The following is a 19,557-nucleotide window of genomic DNA, read 5'->3' on the forward strand; positions in this document are numbered from 1 at the left end:
TCAAACCCTGCACTAAGCAGGAAACTTGCACCCCCCAAAAAATACGACACATTTGTGTTGGAATGTTGACAGGAGACTTACACAATAATAAAGTACTAATTCCATTTTCTTAGTAAATATGTGCCATGTTATTATCATTGTATATACTACAGGCCTGCTGTTCCCTAAATCATGCAAAGCAGCTGAACTTTGCTTGTAGAGCCAGACTATTACCAGTGGTTGAGCTGTTGTGGTCATCCCCAGGTATCCATTTGAGCTTCACACTTCTGCCCTTGTGTTCAGACAGCACCAAGTTCTCAGGTGCATCAGGGACATCTGGAAAACACCACCCCCACAACAACATTACTTTGATAACACACAAAGACATTGTATCCATCAGACTGTTAAACAGCCATCACTAACACAGAGAGGCTGCTGCCTACATACAGACTTGAAATCATTGGACACTCTAACAAATGGATCACTAGTCACTTTATCAATGACACTTTAATAATGACATTTACATTTCTTGCATTACTCATCCCATATGTATATACTGTTATACCACCTATTGCATCTTGCCTATGCCGCTCGGCCATCGCTCATCCATATATTTATGTGTACATATTCTTATTCCATCCCTTTACTTAGATTTGTGAGTATTAGGTAGTTGTTGCGGAATTGTTAGATTACTTGTTAGATATTGCTGCAGTGTCGGAACAAGAAGCACAAGCATTTCACTACACTCGCAATAACATCGGCTAACCATGTGTATGTGACCAATACAATTTCATTTGATTTATCCTCTGCAAAAGCACCATGAAACAGTCAGAGACTGACCAATGGGAAAGAAAGCAAAATGTAAAACTGCGATGCAAATGATGTAAAGGCATAGTTCTGTAAATGCAGAGCCGAGGTCTGAAGATACACGGTGTAACCATGTTCTGCTCTGTGTACCACGCCATGGAATGCTTGGCTTCGGCATATGGATTCATATTGTGACATGCTATGCATTTCTGTTGTGCTTGGGGCCATAGACCCGTTGGGGTCAGACCAGGCTTTGATGTACAGTATTTGACATATTTTCTCACCCAGCACTATGAGTAGTGCAGAGGCAGTGTCCTGGTCCACTGGAGTTCTGGCCACACACGTGTACATGCCCTGGTCTCTGTGGCTGACGTTGACGATCTGCAGTATGCCATCCTCAAAGAAATATCTATCGGCAGAAAAAAGAGAGAGAGACAACCTATTGATCTGTGCAATCTAAAGAAACAAGTGAACTTTCCCGAGCTAGGCTTGGATCTGTGACACCATAAGAAAGGCGTCGTCTTACCCAGAATTCTCAGTGTGGTTTAGTGCTATCTCCATATCGTCTTTTTCCCACACGATCTCAAAGTCGCCACTGAAGGAGTCGTCGTACATCGCCAGGCAGGAGAGCTGGGCTGTGGTTCCTATTAGGACATGCAAGTCCTCTGGGGCCTGGGATATCTTTGTGGGATCTTGGATAGATGAAACACACAACTGTATAAGTTACATGTAAAGGGTTGTGTTAAGGACCCCTCTTTTTTCTAACCATGTGACTTTAGCAGGAAACACTATATAAGGCAGTTGTTCCTCATCAGGTCACATACTGTATTTAGAAACACACATGGCCTTAGTTGTGTGTTAAACACATCCCGTCTTGTATTTACTTTCATACCTTTAACATCCAGTAAGGCAGTTATAGCAGACTTCCCTTCAGTATTCTTGGTGTAACATGTGTATTGGCCCATGTCCTCTTTCTCCACATTATGGATCTCCAATGATCCATTCTGGTGAACTGTAAACCTTGGTCCCTCTACAGACCCTGTTGAGTCATCCTTGTTCCTGTACAACACGTAAAGCAATCAATTAAAGTCTCCACTTGCAATTGAATTCAATTACAGAGGAACCTTGCTGAGCACTTAAGAAGATACTGCAATAACGCCCCTTAAAGTATTTGTGTAGGTATAAGATGTTTTTTCTTTCTGCATATTTCCACTGCAAACAGTGGTTCACCAACAGAGAAACGGATCGTGTACATAGCTATTTTTATAACTACCTAATGACACTGACACATTGTTATCTAGTAATGACACGTTGATATCTACTGCTCTCTACTGGCCTCTGAGAGGACTGGTTGGAGCTGGAGAAGCCTAGTCCAGAATTTGTATGGGCTTGAGCCAATGATTGATGACATGACAAGAAGAGTAGGATGAGTTGGCTGAAGCACATTCTGGTCTGGGACCAGGCTATGGTTAGTGAGAGCATACTCACCAGGTTACAATAGAGGGCGGAGAGCTGAACACCTTGCAGTGCATGACTACACTCTTTCCCTCCACAGCTGAATACTCCAGACCTTCCTCTGTCAGGATCATAGGAGGCAGATCTGTGGGGAGAGACATCCCAGTAAATGAATCAGGGTTTGGGACATAAACGAGAGAGAGATTTATTTTCTAACTTCCATACAGATATGGAGGGATTGAGGAATGGCCCTCCGACTGTACTGCAGTATTGGTTATAAAGACACACTAAGAAAGTCCATTAAAATGTATAGCTAAGATTCAAACTAAGGAGACTGATAAAGCAGACCAAGTGACGTGAAAATGTTATTGTCATCCATTTTTGTTAATTACCATTTCTTTTGAAAGAATGGCTGGACTGTCACGATGATTGTCATATAACTTGAAAATAAAAAAAAAATGAATAAAAAATTAAAACAAGTGGAACAATGAGTGCTAAATTTTAAATAAATGTGTCTTATCATTTCGAACCAAAACATCCTGTCTGTCTCATTCCTTTGTTAACCAAAATAAAAAGCTGTGACTTTGAATCCAGAAACAGTCCACTTAATAACTTCCTAGTTTGTCACCATTGACAAACTCCAGACATTTCTGAGAAGCCAAAGAGAGCACTTTTTTAAAAATCTGCTCCTATAAAAGGAGCACATTTTAGTGTTGTGGCATTGCATTCTGAATGGAGTAGAGAAACGTGGTAGCATAGAAATACATGCCTGGGAGCATGCGGGCTGATCAACAGGGACAGGGGACGTGGGTGGGTAGTCTGAATGGAGGCCTGTGGCGCTCAGACAACCCTTCCTTCACCACGGCCCGAGGGGCTCTGGCGCCAGAGCCGGCTTTTAAACCAGACACACCACCACTCACAGACAGTCTTCCACTGTCTCATGACAATGTCAAGCAACTGGTTGGATTCTTTAGTGCACTTTCATCATCATACAATTCCATACTTAGTGGGTAACTAAATGCATGAGCACGACCGGTAAAACAATGATGAAGGCTGAGATGTAGGAACTATTTATTTGTGACCATTAAGCCTTTCAGAGGTAGAGAGTAAAACCAACGAAGCCCCATAAACTTACTCATGATCATGATATTGGCATTGGCCAGTAGGGTTCCATGTCTGTTGGAAGCCTCACATTGATAGACGGCACTGTCAATCGATTTGGCGTTGTGCAATACAATGGTGTCATCCGAAACTTTTCTGTTAGATGCTGGGACCTCTGCAATCAACAATGAAATCCATTAACTGTGCACCAATTTGCAGTATTAGAAATAGGACATTCATGTCTTGTTGAGGTAGACTGAGAACATACCCTTAAGAGGTTTTCCATTCACCCTCCATTGGATGGTGGGCTGAGGAGTGCCAGTGGCGGAGCACTTGATATGCACGTCTGAGCCAATCGTACTAAGCTGGCTCTCAGGCTCAGATACCCACTTAGGAGGCTCTGGAAAGCGCAACATCAAAGACAGACATAACATCAGGAAGCAGTGAGTGAACCAGAGCACAGTTGACAACTCTCTCCCAGAATTTGCATTTAAAAAACATGGAAATCATGCAAGAGATATGATGTTTGTGTTTTCTATCACCTGGAGCCAATTCTCAAATTGGGACTTTTTTGAATCCCTCTTGGACAGCAGTTCACTCAATGTACAGTAGATGGCACTCTTTCTCATGAAAATGTGTTACTATTATGAAGTAGTTTTCCTACAGTAAAACCTATAAATGTAGTTTAAGCTAAACAGCTGTTTTTCAGACACACATAATCAAACTAAGAACCTATTTTTTCAACCTTTGTACATTTTTCCACTTACCTTCCACTGATACATCAAAGGAGTGGTTGGCCTCTCCATGGATGTTCTTAACCTTACACATGTATTTCCCACTGTCGTCCTCATTGACCCGGTCAATGCTCAGGAGTTTCCCATGGTTCTCTATCGTCGCTCTGTCGGGCAGCCTGTGGCCCATCCTTACCCATTCAATCTTGGGTGTTGGACTGAGAGGGGCAGTAAAATGATTGACGTTTTGATGTAGTTGCTTCATATACAACGAAGTGTCTAGAAGATATCATGCAGTCTTTTGTAAAAAAAAAGAGAAAAAGACCTAAGCCTAAAAAAAGAGAGGAAGGTTTCCTTACAAGCCCTCGGCAATGCACTCCAGTAGTAGCTCGTCACCTTTCACCAGCTGTGTCTCCGATTTGACACCAGAGGGCATCAGAAGACTTGGTTTCCTCTCCAGGATTGAATTGGCTTTTGAGAATGGAATAGAAACATTGTTTTTAAGCTTAGTTTTTCAAACAAGGCAATGCATGGGTCTAACTCTTGGACTGCTAACCTACAATGCAATGTTTCGATCCACATATCACACTCTGATATGAAAAAAAATCACACATGGGGTGTTCTAGACAATGATATGGTATGGCATGTAACTTACCACGACCAGGACTGCTACTTGAGTCACTGTTTGAATTTTCTGAAATTAAGGTGGGTAACATATGAAAATGTGCAAAGCATTCATAAAAACGAAAACAATCATGACAGACAATGGGGTGGTGTAGATTCATGAAAACATCGGTGCCATCAAGAGCAGGGAAAATACAACTTTGGAGATGCTGCTGGACATTGGGAATGTTCTTGATCATGACCACGATCATAGCGACGAATGCATTGGGTCAGAGGTTGAAGTCATTATGGTGATCAAAACGAAGCCATTTGGTCAAGCTCTATGCTGTAGCAGAGTTAATAAACACACCTAATCACAGACATGCCTTCTTAGATTGACACCTACTGCGCTTGACTACGACAGACATGGCATTCTTCTGTACGATGGTGCGTATCCTGGGGAAGGCAGCGAAGCAACAGTAGTCTCTGCGGCTGTCCTTCTCCAGAGCATTAGAGAAGAACAGGTCGCCGTTCAGACCCATGGACACCCTCTCATCCTGCTCTATGTGCTGAAGGTCTGAAGAGGAGAAAAGAGGTGGATATTCCATACAAATGTTGGTTGCTTTCGTTTGCTCTATCGTGCTTCAATAAAACGGCAGGTGTCAACACAAAGCATGGGACATGATTCGGACACTGTGTTAGGTCTGGCAAGCTGTTAGTGACTCACCGATGGTCATCCAGTAGATCTGTAAAGGAGGGATTCCTTTAGGAGGGTTACACTCCAAAATGACAGGCTGACCCTCCTCCACCTTGATGGGATCAATCTTCTCCTTGGGAAACTTAGGAACGTCTGATAAAAAAACAACAATATACACTGAGTGTACAAAACATTAGGAACACCTGCTCTTTCCATTACATAGACTGACCAGGTGAATCCAGGTGAAAGCTATGATCCCTTATTGATGTCACTTGTTGAATCCACTTCAATCAGTGTAGATGAAGGGGAGGAAGGTTAAAGAAGGATTTTGAAGCCTTGATACAACTGAGACATGGATTGTGTGTGTGTAGGTGCCAGGTTTGTGTCAAAAACGGCAACGCTTTTGTGTTTTCACACAGCCAACTTGACACTGTGGGAAGCATTGGAGTCAACATGGGCCAGCATCCCTGTGGAACACTTTCGACAACTTATCAAGTCTATACCCCAACGAATTGAGACTGTTCTGATGGCAAAAGGGGGGTGCAAAAGGGGGGTGTTCTTAATGTTTTGTACACTCAGTGTGTGTCAATGATTTGTCTGTCATTTGATGTAGGTGCCTTTCTCTCCAGCAGGTGGCAGTCCTATGATACTAGTGTTTTGTGCTGGTTGTGTATGGAGGTATTTGTGTTCAAGTGAATTGGATTTTACAGCACATTCTTCAGATTTTTACTTGCGGGAAGAAATAAACGTCATTAGTACTGTTGTGCCGCGTGTCAGTCGCACTGAATGGTTGAAGCACGGCCAAATTTTGTCATAGTTCCCCTCGGTCTGGATTTCTTAGAAGATTTATGTACTATGCTTTGGAACAAAATGAAAAATGTACCAAGGGAAATGATGGAGGATAGATCAGTCTCCCTTCTGCCACACAGTCTATATGGGTATAGACGAGAGGCAACCTGGGGTGGAATGCTCTGGAGCTTCAATGACTTTCTGCCATCGCCAATTCAACGAACAGCTCACGATGGAGCGACACAGTCGTTGAATTGAATTCCAGGCCCTGAATCACTTTCAAAGAGCTGTAAGCGCCACAGAGCTGTAAGCGCCACAGAGATCAGAGATGTATGGATGTACATTATGCTACTCACGGGGCACAACAAACTCAATCTCCTCCGTTATGGCCGTCCCTAGTTCGTTGTCAGCGTAACAGCGGTATGTTCCCTGGTACTCTGTGAGATTCCCAGTGTTGGGGATCACAAACGTCCCAGAGTTGTCCTCCTTGATCAGCCTCGGGTCCTGGTAGGGGTCAAACTCTTCCCCATTTTTTGTCCACCGGTATCTACAAAATCAACAGTTCAATCAGCCACTGATAAAATTCTACGTAAATCTTGAAAATATCTCATGTGTTTCAGCCAAATGTACAGTGTGTTTGGTGTCCAAGGTTGGTCCTCACAGTCTGTCCAATACTTGAAAATCAAACCCTCAAACTCGCCAAATTGACGAGCCAAATGTGACACGCCAAATCGATGGCCGGTGATAGACTGTCTGTCGGGCTGCTAACGAGCTCTCCTGAGCTGTCCCTCTCCCATCTGCCGGGTATGGAATGGTAGAGTAGGACACTCAGAACTCACTCTGGTTTAGGGTTCCCTTTGGCTTCACACGTCATGGGGAAGCTCTCATCGAAGGGGAAGGCGATCAGAGAGCTGGGGGACGCCTCTGTGATGGTGGGCAGCTGCTCAACTGTAAAACAGACAACAAGGACAACACTTTATGAAAAGTCCCATAGACCTCCTGTAGGTTTCTGATAATATGATCTCTCACACTATAAGGTGTTATGGTATGGTTCATTTCGATTATGATGGTATTTCCCACTGGGCACACACTGGTTGAATCAACGTTGCTTCCACGTCATTTCAAATGACGTCTGTGCCCAGTGGGTTCCTTCTCTTACGGTTCTATTTCACAGTGACATACAGCACTGTTTGAACTTGTTTAAGTGATATGACTTAGAGATTCACTACAAAACTACAGGGGTCAACAACAGTAAAACTAGCAGCATGAGGTCAGGCCAGTATGGCCAATGGTGCAGGTTAAAACCACATGCCACTAAATGGATGACAGTCGACCAAGACAATCCAATTCGAAGATGTTGATTGTGCAAATAAATGGAGGATGGCACACGAGATGCAGATCGTACACAAGATGACCACATGGTACAGCTGCTGTGGTGCTGAACACTGAGCCAAGAGATTATGTGAGGACAGACAGGCGGTCACTAATGCTGGATGGGACAGGTCACATCAGAGCAAACTTACTGTTTACATGACCTAAAACTAAAATATCCATGGCGGCAGGAAGACAACAAAAACACAGGCAGAAGTTTAAGCATAATACTGTTTTTTTGATTGGTTATAGGCCTTTATAAACATTAGTACTGTAGGTACAACAAAACAGAGGATTGTGAATTGCATTTAAGGAGATTGCGTGAAATGAATTACCCTGCATCAAGAGCAAGTGTGCGTTGCATTTTCAAAACCTGTTTGAACTGCTCTTTGTAAGCGGGCCCTTAAGAGATGTTTCTGAATAATTTAGAAGAGAAAACTTGATACTCGTTTCCAAGGAAACTGTAAGATACACAGCCCCCAATACAAGAGAATGAAGAAACCTGATTTAAACAAGCTGAAACTAGAAACTAAACCCCAGTTAAGGATGTGTTTGACCCATGAATATAATTGAACTGATTTTGGCATGATATAGATTTACAGAACATGCTATATTTCAAAGAATACCTGTGGATTCCTTTGACCATTACAGACATTGGAAAACAAAATCAATATACTGTACTTTACAAAGGTTTATGATATTCTGCACCAAGCACTTTATGGGAAGAGTGAGCACTTACCCTCCAGTGGGATGTCTAGGGCAGTGGTGAGGTGAAAGGCACAGACACTGACGACCACGCCCATCAGGAGAGCCAATCCTGGGCTCCACATCGATGACCTCATCCTCATCGCTCCACAGCAGACAACAATCTCTGAGTTCATCATGGAGGAAGTGACACAAGCTGCACTCTTCCCACTCTCAGTTCATAACTAGGTCCTGCCGAAGACGAAGGACCTTCAAGAACAACACAGACAACAGAGAGAGAAAGAATAAGAGAGGCCTCCCATGAATCCAGATACACCCACGCGTCAGGCACGGCAGACAGTCAGGCAATCCCACACAACGCAGGGAGAGAACCCCCGGTGACTGAGAGAGATGCTTAGCCAGGCACAACACACGTTCCCAGCACAGTAGTCACTCGCATCAGCAGGGACCACATTCTGGGCTGAAACAAAAATCTACATATTAAAGCTCTATACCACCCTGTTCCCTTGAGACATAAATTGTTTTCTTGTTTATTGTCTGTTGGAGTGTGTTGGCTTGGCAGTACAACAGGCAGGACAATTTCATGCGCAATAGAAGAAGAGTTTAAATATTTAAATATATGTGGCTGCCTGTGGTTATATTAATACACAGCAGATGTTTCCACATTTCAAAGTGAAAATTATGAATTCATTCCACAATGGAGCGAAAGATTTCCATCATTAAGATATAACCCTGCTGCAGCGTTCTGCCATCAGGCTGTTGCTGTTCTGTGTCTCTGGGCTCCTCCCTGAATATTCAAAAAGATAGAACGACACAACCCTGCCGATCTAGGAACGCTGCACACGTGGTCCTCAGACATAGCAATAGTCCTCTTCCAAAGAACAGCAATAGTATTTTTCTACACACATTTACCACTCTACACACTGAATAACATGTTATCTGATAAGCAGTTGGTCACACGGTCAGAGGGCACAGGTCATCCTCCACCTAACAGGCCAGTGGCTTGGATCATAACGCGCTCTGTACAGTATGACTAGAGCAAAGGATTGTGGGGGGAAGAGCTCTCTGCAGGAATGTCCACCTCGGCAGCATTGTTGCCCACCAGCCTCTGTTCTGTAGTAGAATCTCTGGGGTGTCCGTTCATTAGCCTCCCTCATGTTGGCAGTGACCCAGCTCATTGGGTCATTCTAGTCAGGACTCCAATTAGTTCAATGCAAGGTAGCATAGACCAGACCACATGGAAAAATAAGCAATAATCGCCCACTACTAAGAAACTTGACAAACTATAATGCTCATGGGTCTTCGGGGAGTCCCCACAATGAAACTAGCTGAACACTTCTCATCACAAGCATACACATCCAGTGATTACAACTGGTTGGAACTGGTGTCTCTTCTCGTGTTGATGATGGAGCTTCCAGTTAATGCCAGAAAAGGGATTTGTATTGGGAGAGGGAATCTGTGTGTGTTAAGCTCTTTCTTTGAGCAGGATGGAGAGAACCAGACCTAAGAGACAGCCACGCTCCAACAGGCCTGGCAGTTTTCACAAACAGCTGGCTTTTTACTGGTGTCTTTTCAATCATACTGACTGAAAACACTGCTCTTCTTTTAAAACATTTTTTTTTAATCTTCTCCCTTGATTACCAAATTCAATAGGAAACACAGAGGTCAAATGGCAGTTCATGAGAAGAAATTGAATAATTGACCAAGGAGTGAAAGAGTCGATTTCATTAATTTCTTTGTGAGGCTCTGTTTCAGATGGACACGAACCCTGACCTCTCCCCATGCCTCATGCTAATGGTATTAACTCTGTCTGGAGCCTCTGACTCCATCCTGGTTATTCTGACCCAGTGAAGTCACTGAAGTCACCGGCAGAGCCACAGACAACAGTGTGCAATACACCCACCCCTCTTAATCACAATACTAGGCCATTGACTTTTCCTCCAACCTCAGATTGACATGGCTTTGTTATGATCCATGAGTCGGGACTGGAAAAATGCCTCAGGCTTGATTTGCTGCTCCCATTTCACTCTTTTCCCACACACTGATATTTGCTGCAAATTACAGATTAGAATCAGAAAGTAGGAAGCTGTGCTAATTGGCCAGCGCTTTCTCCTTGGGTTTGGTGAGTTTAAGGGGAAGCTTTTTACAATCCCTCCAAGACAATGTGTTCCTCTCAGGGCCTTTATCAACCTAACACAACTTAGATGGATTACGTTCCGTTCAAACTGTGCTTGATCACTTGCCATCTGATTTTGTTCTCCCCCATCGTTGAGCATTTAGCCCGATCCAACTCGTCCATCTGGTTGACGGAGGTCCATAAAACATACAGGCTAAACTGGTGGGAGACGGAGATGTCTTGCTCTAACCCAGCATACAGTATAAGCTACAGGCTAGATGAATCCGTTGAGTGGGCCCGAGGCGAGCCTGCTCTAAGACCGCTGGCTGTTCTTAATCCCCTCCTCCGGCAGAAATAGATGGGAGTCTGAGACTGACGAAGCTGGCAGGTGGTTAAAAGCTACTCACATTGGGAAGGCCAAAATGAACTCTGACCTCTCTTAGCCGAGGCTCAGAGGAAACAGAAGCTGTGCTGGGGTGGAGGGAGAGGGGACACGGGCCCTGTGCAATCTACAGCCGTGCCTTAAACTCAACTCGGATTGACTGATACTGTAGAGTGCTGCTCTCACACCGCTCTCCATCATTTACAGTGGGCTATCTGCCAAGACGTGCAAAAACCATTTCTCATTCAAAACGAGCACCAGGCATAAGACTGATAACAGAGGAAATGTAAGAGGCAGGCAGAGAGGGATGTCGCGTCTGCTCCATGCTCACTCTACCTGCTGGTTCATTTGATTGAGAAGCCCCATCCTCATAATTCAGGCTCCAGGCTGAATCAAAGACACCCATGTCTCTCTTCATAAGGAGATGTTACTGGCACAGTGTTCTGGTTGGCATGTGTTCTATCCCTTCAGTCTCCTAGTTCCTCCATCTGGGCTGGCATGGAATCCTAACCTTGACTTATACACCAAAGTCAAGGGTCTGTTGATATACTGTATAATTCACTATTTCCTCAGTGGCTTTATAACAATGATTTTCTAGATGAGGCATTATCAAGATACATTATTACAGATTATTATCAAGATGTAGACAAAGCATTTTGGCTAAAGGAAAATGGTGACGCTCTGTTGAAGGACTGAGGTGTCCTTAACTGCTGCCATTCAAATATGCTATGCTGTTTAACCTCTTGCCGTTCTGTTGTCTGCAATCTGCCTCCTTCACATGCAAAACTCTGCTGTACGACAGACAGGAGAGTATCTACAGGCTCTGCAATACAACAGGCAGACAGACAGGAGAGTGTTTACAGGCTCTGCAGAACGACAGGTAGACAGGCAGGAGAGTGTCTGTGTCTACAGGCCTACTGTAGTTTGATGTGCTGCAAGCCTATAATGGGATTAAGCAGATCCTCGTCTTGTCAAACTGGATTAAAATATTGTCCTCACTAAAGAGCTTCAATGCAGGAAGACAGTAGCACCACACTCCACACACACTCCTGGTAATGCCTCAGCACTGAATCCCAGTTAATCACCGAAGTACAATTACAACATTGGGAGAATTGATTAACATTAAACAGCAATTAGCCTGCATTTCTGTTGCCGGTAATTATTTATTTTTCATTTTCTTTCCTTTCTGTTTTCGCAAAGTCAATTTCTTATTTAGTTTACAAATGACTTGAGACTGGTTCTAGACAACAACAAAACATAAGGATACAGTTCTTTACTGATGAACTAGGGGTACATTGAACAATTATGTTATGTGTGAAGTATTGCCCTAGAAAACACATCTTGTTATGTGTTATTAACTACTACAGTGGAAGTAGACCCACTGGAATTTCGTAAAAAGCACTTTTATTTGCATGCATTAACTTACTAACTGTAATGTAATCATATTTCTTGTTCATTTGCAATGGGTTCCATTCTGACCTCTGGCGAACAGAGGCAGAGACTCAGATTCCTCTCCATGCTTGTGGGTCAGGGGAGTTAATTCATTAATAAAACTTCAGCAGCAGGAGGAAAACATAAACAAGGCCCTTAATGAGATTAGGAAGTCAGACCAATATTAAATAATAACCTTGCCTAATTGAGATTTGGCTCAATTTCTCTCTGCTTTACCATGCATGCAGGAGAGTGAACAGTTCAATTACCACACCATTAATATTGCAGGAGTCTGTCTACTCATGAAGCATAGAGGGGTGAGGGAATGAGGCTATGGGGATTTCGACCAATGTGGATATGGAGGGGTTTCTGAGATGTACTGCAGGGTCGCTGACCTCTGTCCCAAGTGGAGAGAATGACAAATGACCTTACTGACTCCATATAAACTGTCGTGACCAGGGACAGAGTGGGACACATCCCTGGTTGACACCATACGACCTATGACCTCCAGGGCACAGGCATCGCTTTTTAACCAGCAATGAAAATCTTGGAGTAAAATACTGGTGTACTGTACACGTTGTGTCTGTAGCATCTTCCATTGGAAGAATATGGGCTATTTGATCACACATATTAAGGAAAAGGATAGCCAAAACATCAGCTTTGTTTTATATCACTTCAAGGTTCCTTTTTGTCTCTGCATTTCCTCACCTGTCTATTTAATCTTTGCTGAGCGATTACAGTGTCTTTCATGAGTAAAAGAGAGGTGAGGGTTTTTCTCCTTCTCTAATGACTTGTTCCATCGTGAAACTCGGCTCTGCTCGCTGCTGAAAGCTCTGTTTGTCCCAGTGAAATATGGAGGCCTGCTGAGCATATTAAGGCACAGCAGGAACAAAAACTGTTTCAGTGCAAATATTGCTGCAATCTCTCGCAATCATTTCACCATTATTCTTCATTTAAAGATATGGTGAGATTTTAACTACATGTATGGGCTAGCCGCTTGTGTATCATTTCTTTGTTGAAAAACACATCACTGTAATTGGAAGCAAATGTGACTGGGAAGTGAGCAACGGGCCGTGTCACACAATGGCTTACTATAACTGGTTTATAAATTAAGTGTAAATCTGAGAGTTCAAGGGTTGAGAGAAATCATGGTGCAGCTGTCACAGCGTTGAGGCAGCAGAGTAATGCCAGACTGAGATATTCTATGTGTCACATTTCAAGTACAAGTGACACAAAAGGTACTGTAAATTGCTCCTGTGACAAACTGTCTGCAGAATGGTGAGAAGCCAAGCACTTCAACTTTTTCCCCTCTCAGCTCTAGTCTCTTTGAAGTCCCGAGTCACAGATGGGCGCCCCATGCCCAGGACGATCATCACATTAGTCTGTGATCCTCACTGAGTCGCCAGGAGAGGAGCGTTATGGATTCACAGCCTGGACTGCGGGGACAGGGACATTATTTTGCGTGAACAAACGCAGCGAGGTCCTCGTCCCGTTCATTCACTCCATCTGACTGATGATGGCTATTTCCCAGGATGAAACTGTGGAGGAAACTGTGCCACCGCCGGACATGATGGATGGGACTTATATCCCAAATCCCCTCTTCCATCAAACCCCAAAGCAATTTACTTCCGTCCAACACCAGAAAAGTCTGATTCCCCCAACGCAGATACAGAATAGTATATTGAATTGCCACAGGCTGGTTGTTACCCTTTTTCCTGTCCTCTAAGGTCCCTCTCCAACACATTGAAATTCCTGGCTCCCAACTGGGATTTACCAGTAAAATGCTGCATGCAATCTATCTTGTATTTCCTGCGCTCTACGGCAGGACATCTGGACAGCGTTCACAGGGCGAACTGTTTGACACAGCAGTCGGAAATGAGTCCTGAGCGTCTTGATCAATTTGTGGTGTTATGGTGTGTGTGTGTGGGTGTGTGGTGTGTGGGTGTGTGGGGGGGGGGTAGGTGTTCAATGTCAGATATGAAAGATTAAAAGACTTAGATAATGCTACGGATTCCCCCACTATTTGGAGATATATTAAGGGCAGTATGATACTCCTGGCTAGACAAGTTTGTTCAAACTTGGTATAATGTTATCACCCAGCCTCATGTACTGACGTACACAGTTCACAATCCTATCAGGCTGTCCTAAAATTGTATATATCCAAAGAATCAAAATTATGCCAAATTTAGATACTGCATTTTTTTGCCCAGACATTTCTTGTTTCTTTCAAAACAGAATAACCTCAATATATCCATATTCATTGTATGACAACAAGAGATACCCACAATCAACTACTGAGACAGCTCAGTTCAATAATTTCAAGACATGAACACTGACAATGTTGTGCCTCTCCTCTCTTTGAGGGAGAGATCATCCCAGTGCACCTCACCACACATGCAAAAACCAAAACATTTAACAGGCAGCTACAGAAACATCCCAAGACAAGACGTCACTTACAAGACTTAACTTCATTCTCTGCGCTGGTCCCCCGCGAGACACATAAGAACAACCATTCCCTCTGCAGGCAATCCAATCCAAAGGGGAAAAACAGAGCACAGAAACAGTAAATGATCTGTCAAAATCCCGGGGACTGCTCTAGAGGCGTCCCACCCGCACCAGATCCTGTCACACAAGCTGGGGACGGAGTGAGAGAGGCGCTGTGGACGCATATGTTACCAAAGCCTCTAGTTTGGCAAAGACGCTCATTAAGCCACTGACAATCATTCTCACAAAGCACAATCTAAAGGCCATTCACTGGCTGTGTACAAAAGATGGAGGAGGAAAAGGGGAGGACTGCATCTTCCATCTCACCCCCCCCCCCCCCCCCCCCCTCAGTTTCCTGACCAGCAATACATGTTCTTCACCTGAAGCTTTGCTTAAAGTGTTGTCTTAAGAGTTACGCACACATATTTTACAGAATGCCTGCAAGAGCACAGGTGGGAGCAGCAGGGTAGAGATCAGCCTTCGAGTGTTACAGATCTCAGGGACCAATCCTCTTTGTAGGCAGGGACAATCTCCTTATTTCTTATAATGCTGGTGGCGATTGTCTCTCAGTATTACAGAAGACGAGGCTACAGTATCCCTACAGTACATCTGTGCCCAGGTCTGCTCTTAACTTTACCCATCCGATCAAATTGAAGCATAATAATCGGTTTGAAGATTGTTTTGTTTTTTTGACCAGAAGAACCAATGAACCTGTGGAATGAAAACTGGGATTTTTTGAGCGACTGATTTAGAGACCTTGATTGACAGATTGGTGAGCACAGACATCATTCCAAGACTCCACAGATGGGGACCTGTGTGACCTGTGGGGAAGAAGCAGAGAGCAGAGCAGAGCAGAGAGAGAGTGCTGAGACTGCCGATAAGAGCCCTCCATAGCCCAACAACACCACAGCCTGTCTCCCATGACACGGGGGGAAGGGAGCGGCACAGTCTGGATGATGTATGGTGTGGACCCAGGTCTGAGACTTGGGCTTTAACAAGGAGAAAGGGAGAATATTAAAAGGGGGAGGGGCAGAGGGTCATGCTTGAATTTGCTGAAAACGGCAAAAAACGGGCCTTTTTCAGCGGAGCGCAATTTGTGCAGGCTCCATTCAAGGTTATCATCACTTGTGCTTCATATGTGCTGACAGTTGGGAAATGGTGGAAATGAGATTGTATACCTTTGAATGGAGACATTAGATAAATGTACGATTTGATATGTGATCAATGCACTATAAATACAGTGCATTCGGAAAGTATTCAGACCCGTTTACTTTTTCCGCATTTTGTTACATTACAGCCTTATTCTAAAATCTTTATTCTTATTTTTAAATGTCTTCATCAATCTACACACAATACCCCATAACGACAAAGCAAAAACAGGTGTTAAGAAATGTTTGCTAATTTATTAAAAATAAAAAAGTTCAATATTACATTTACATAAGTATTCAGACCCTTTCACTCAGTACTTTGATGAAGAACCTTTGGCAGCAATTACAGCCTCGAGTCTTCTTGGGTGTGAAGCTCTGTAAGGTAGGATGGGGAGCGTCACTGCACAGCTATTTTCAGGTCTCTCCAGAGATGTTAGATTGGGTTCAAGTCCGGGCTCTGGCTGGGCCACATTTAGAGATTTGTCCTGATGCCACTCCTGCATTGTCTTGGCTGTGTGCTTAGGGTCGTTGTCCTGTTGGAAGGTGACCCTTCGCCCCAGGCTGAGGTCCTGAGCGCTCTGGAGCAGGTTTTCATCAAGAATCTCTTTGTACTTTGCTCCGTTCATCTTTCCCTTGATTCTGACGGAGACTAGTCCCTGCCACTAAAAAACATCCACACAGTATGCTGCCACCACCATGCTTCACCGTAGGGATGATGCCAGGTTTCCTCCAGATGTGAGGCTTGGCATTCAGGCCAGAGAGTTCGATCTTGTTTTCATCAGACCAGAGAATCTTGTTTCTCATGGTCTGAGAGTTCTAGAAGGTCTAGGTCCTTTAGGTACCTTCTAGAAAACTCCAAGCGGACTGTCATGTGCCTTTTACTGAGGAGTGTCTTCCGTCGGGTCACTCTACTATAAAGGCCTGATTGGTGGAGTGCTGCAGAGATGGTTGTCCTTCTGGAAGGTTCTCCCATCTCCATAGAGGAACTCTGGAGCTCTGTCAGAGGGACCATCAGGTTCTTGGTCACCTCCCTGACCAAGGCCCTACTCTCCCGATTGCTCAGTTTGGCCAGCTCTAAGAAGAGTCTTGGTGGTTCCAAACTTCTTCCATTTAAGAATGATGGAGGCCACTGTGTTCTTGGGGACCTTCAATGCTGCAGAAATGTTTTGGTACCCTTCCCCAGATCTGTGCATCGACACAATCCTGTCTCGGAGCGCTACGGACAATTCCTTCGACCTCATGGCTTGCTTTTTGCTCTGACAAGCACTGTCAACTTTGGGACCTTATATGGACAGGTGTGTGCCTTTCCAAATCATGTCCAATTAATTGAATTTACCACAGATGGACTGCAATCAAGTTGTAGAAACATCTCAAGGATGATCATTGGAAACAGGATGCCCCTGAGCTCAATTGAGTCTCATAGCGAAGTGTCTGAATACTTACGTAAATGTAATATTTCAGTTCTTGTTTTTTCATTTGTAAAAAAATTCTAAAAACCTGTTTTCACTTTGTCATTATGGGGTATTGTGTGTAAATTGATGAGAAAAATGTATTTTTGTGGAAAACGCCAAGGGGTCTGAATACTTTCTGAAGGTACTGTACATGGAGGCAATATTATTTTCACCAGAAATTCAATTATGATTAAAAGATACCCAAAACATTCCTTTCACACAAAAACATATTTCTCTAAAATGTTTTGCACAAATGTGTTTACATTTCTGTTAGTGAACATTTCTCCTTTGCCAAGACAATCCTTCCATCTGACAGGTGTGGCATATCAAGAAGCCGATTAAAAAGCATGATCATTACACAGGTGCACCTTGTGCTGTGGACAATAAAAGGCCACTCTAAAATGTGCAGTTTTGTCATACAACACAATGCCAAAGATGTCTCAGGTTTTGACGGAGTGTGCAATTGGAATGCTGACTGCAGGAATGTCCACCAGAGTTGTTGCCAGATAATTGAATGTTAATTTCTCTACCATAAGCCACCTCCAACGTAGTTTTAGAGAATTTGGCAGTACGTCAAACCGGCCACTCGGCTGTGTAACCGGCCTCCACATGGCTGAGACCAGCCACCTGGACAGCTGATGAAACTGTGGGTTTGCACAACCAAAGACTTTCTGTACAAACTGTCAGAAACAATCTCAGGGAAGCTCATCTGCATGTTCATTGTCCTCACAAGGTTCTTGACATGACTGCAGTTTGGCATTGTGAACGATTCCAGTGGGCAAATACTCACCTTCAGTGGCCACTGGCACGCTGGAGAAGTGTGCTCTTCACGGTTGAATCCCGGTTTTAACTGTACTGGGCAGATGGTAGACAGCGTGTAGATGGCAGACAGCATGTATGGCGTCGTGCGGGAGAAATGATGTCAACGTTGTGAACAGAGTGCCCCATGGTGGCGGTGGGGTTATGGTATGGGCAGGCATAAGCTACGGATCATGAACACAACTGCATTTTATCATTGGGAATTTGAATGCACAGAGATACCGTGACGAGATCCTGAGACCCATTGTCATGTCATTCATCCGCCGCCATCACCTCATGTTTTAGCATGATAATGCACGGCCCCATGTCACAAGGATCTATACACAATTCCTTGAAGCTGAAAATGTCCCAGTTCTTCCATGGCCTGCATACTCACCAGACATGGGACACATTGAGCATGTTTGGGATGCTCTGGATCCATGTGTATGACAGCGTGTTCCAATATCCAGCAATTTCGCAATCAACAGCCTGATCAACTCTATGTGAAGGAGATGTGCCGTGCTGCACGAGGCAAATGGTGGTCATACCAGATACTGACTGGTTTTCTGATCCACACCCCTACCTTTTTTTATAGGTATCTGTGACCAACAGATGCACACAGTCAGGTGAAATCCATACATTAGGGCATAATGAGTTTATTTTAAATTGACTAATTTCCTTAAATTAACTGTAACTCAGTAAAATCGTTGAAATTGTTGCACGTTGCATTTATATTTTTGTTCAGTAAAGTAAAGTACAGATAACCCCCAAAAATACTTAAGTAGTACTTCAAGGAATTTTTACTTAAATACTTTATACCACTGGTTTTAATGTGCAATTGTAACTTTATTCTCTAACATCATTGTTGAAATCAATATAAAGTAAAGTAATAGACTTTTTAAAAGACCAGTTTACATATCAATGGGGCAGCAGGTAGACTAGTGGTTAGCGCGTTGGACTCGTAACTGAACGGTTGCTAGATCGAATCCCAAAGCTGACAAGGTAAAAATATGTTGTACTTCCCCTGAACAAGGCAGTTAACCCACTGTTCCTAGGCCATTAATGAAAATAAGAATTTGTTCTTAACTGACTTGCCTAGGTAAATAAAATGTATGATTTTTATGATTTCCAGAAGACACAAAGATGATGGATGCGACCTTAAAAAGTCACCATATAAGCCTTGTTTATACCTGGCTCTAACATGCGACCCTTGTCCTGATCTTGCCCACATTATGATTGTGCACACAATTTCAGAAATATGTCTACACACTGTATTAAAATGTGTATCTTATCCGTCTACTGTGCCTGCATTGCGACCACATTTCCTGGTCCCTTCCTGTATGCAAATGATTTGACAGCTATTATTTCAAACTAATATTTACATATTGATGCCATAAGTCAATGGTGCCACTTGTCAATGATTTTAGAAGGCAGCATAATTATGATTTAAATGGTTTCACTGTCCAGATCCATCTACACTTGTAAGATATCCAGACACAATGCGTGCTT

General features: G+C 43.5%; 1 protein-coding gene across 13 annotated transcripts in view; it reads right to left on the bottom strand.

Annotated features, from left to right (window-relative positions):
- Window positions 1-19,557, bottom strand: part of LOC129815005 (neural cell adhesion molecule L1-like protein) — a 76,447-nt gene that overhangs the window by 18,064 nt on the left and 38,826 nt on the right. For 5 of the 13 annotated variants that reach the window (XM_055868241.1, XM_055868248.1, XM_055868249.1 and 2 more), the window contains exons 2-17: window positions 8,273-8,487; window positions 7,686-7,718; window positions 7,002-7,110; window positions 6,519-6,709; window positions 5,404-5,526; window positions 5,083-5,253; window positions 4,729-4,767; window positions 4,433-4,544; window positions 4,110-4,291; window positions 3,611-3,742; window positions 3,377-3,517; window positions 2,275-2,386; window positions 1,679-1,845; window positions 1,313-1,478; window positions 1,071-1,195; window positions 214-315 (exon numbers count right to left, since the gene is read on the bottom strand). In XM_055868241.1, coding sequence (XP_055724216.1) covers window positions 214-315; window positions 1,071-1,195; window positions 1,313-1,478; window positions 1,679-1,845; window positions 2,275-2,386; window positions 3,377-3,517; window positions 3,611-3,742; window positions 4,110-4,291; window positions 4,433-4,544; window positions 4,729-4,767; window positions 5,083-5,253; window positions 5,404-5,526; window positions 6,519-6,709; window positions 7,002-7,110; window positions 7,686-7,718; window positions 8,273-8,417 — 2,050 coding nt within the window. In that variant the 5' untranslated portion in view covers window positions 8,418-8,487. Of the gene's footprint in view, window positions 1-213; window positions 316-1,070; window positions 1,196-1,312; window positions 1,479-1,678; window positions 1,846-2,274; window positions 2,387-3,376; window positions 3,518-3,610; window positions 3,743-4,109; window positions 4,292-4,432; window positions 4,545-4,728; window positions 4,768-5,082; window positions 5,254-5,403; window positions 5,527-6,518; window positions 6,710-7,001; window positions 7,111-7,685; window positions 7,719-8,272; window positions 8,488-14,624; window positions 14,871-19,557 lie in introns of those variants that run through there. The other 8 variants (XM_055868244.1, XM_055868254.1, XM_055868252.1 and 5 more) reach the window with 5 other exon arrangements.

Source organism: Salvelinus fontinalis, chromosome 18 (assembly GCF_029448725.1).
Source record: "Salvelinus fontinalis isolate EN_2023a chromosome 18, ASM2944872v1, whole genome shotgun sequence".
Taxonomy (NCBI): Eukaryota; Metazoa; Chordata; class Actinopteri; order Salmoniformes; family Salmonidae; genus Salvelinus; species Salvelinus fontinalis.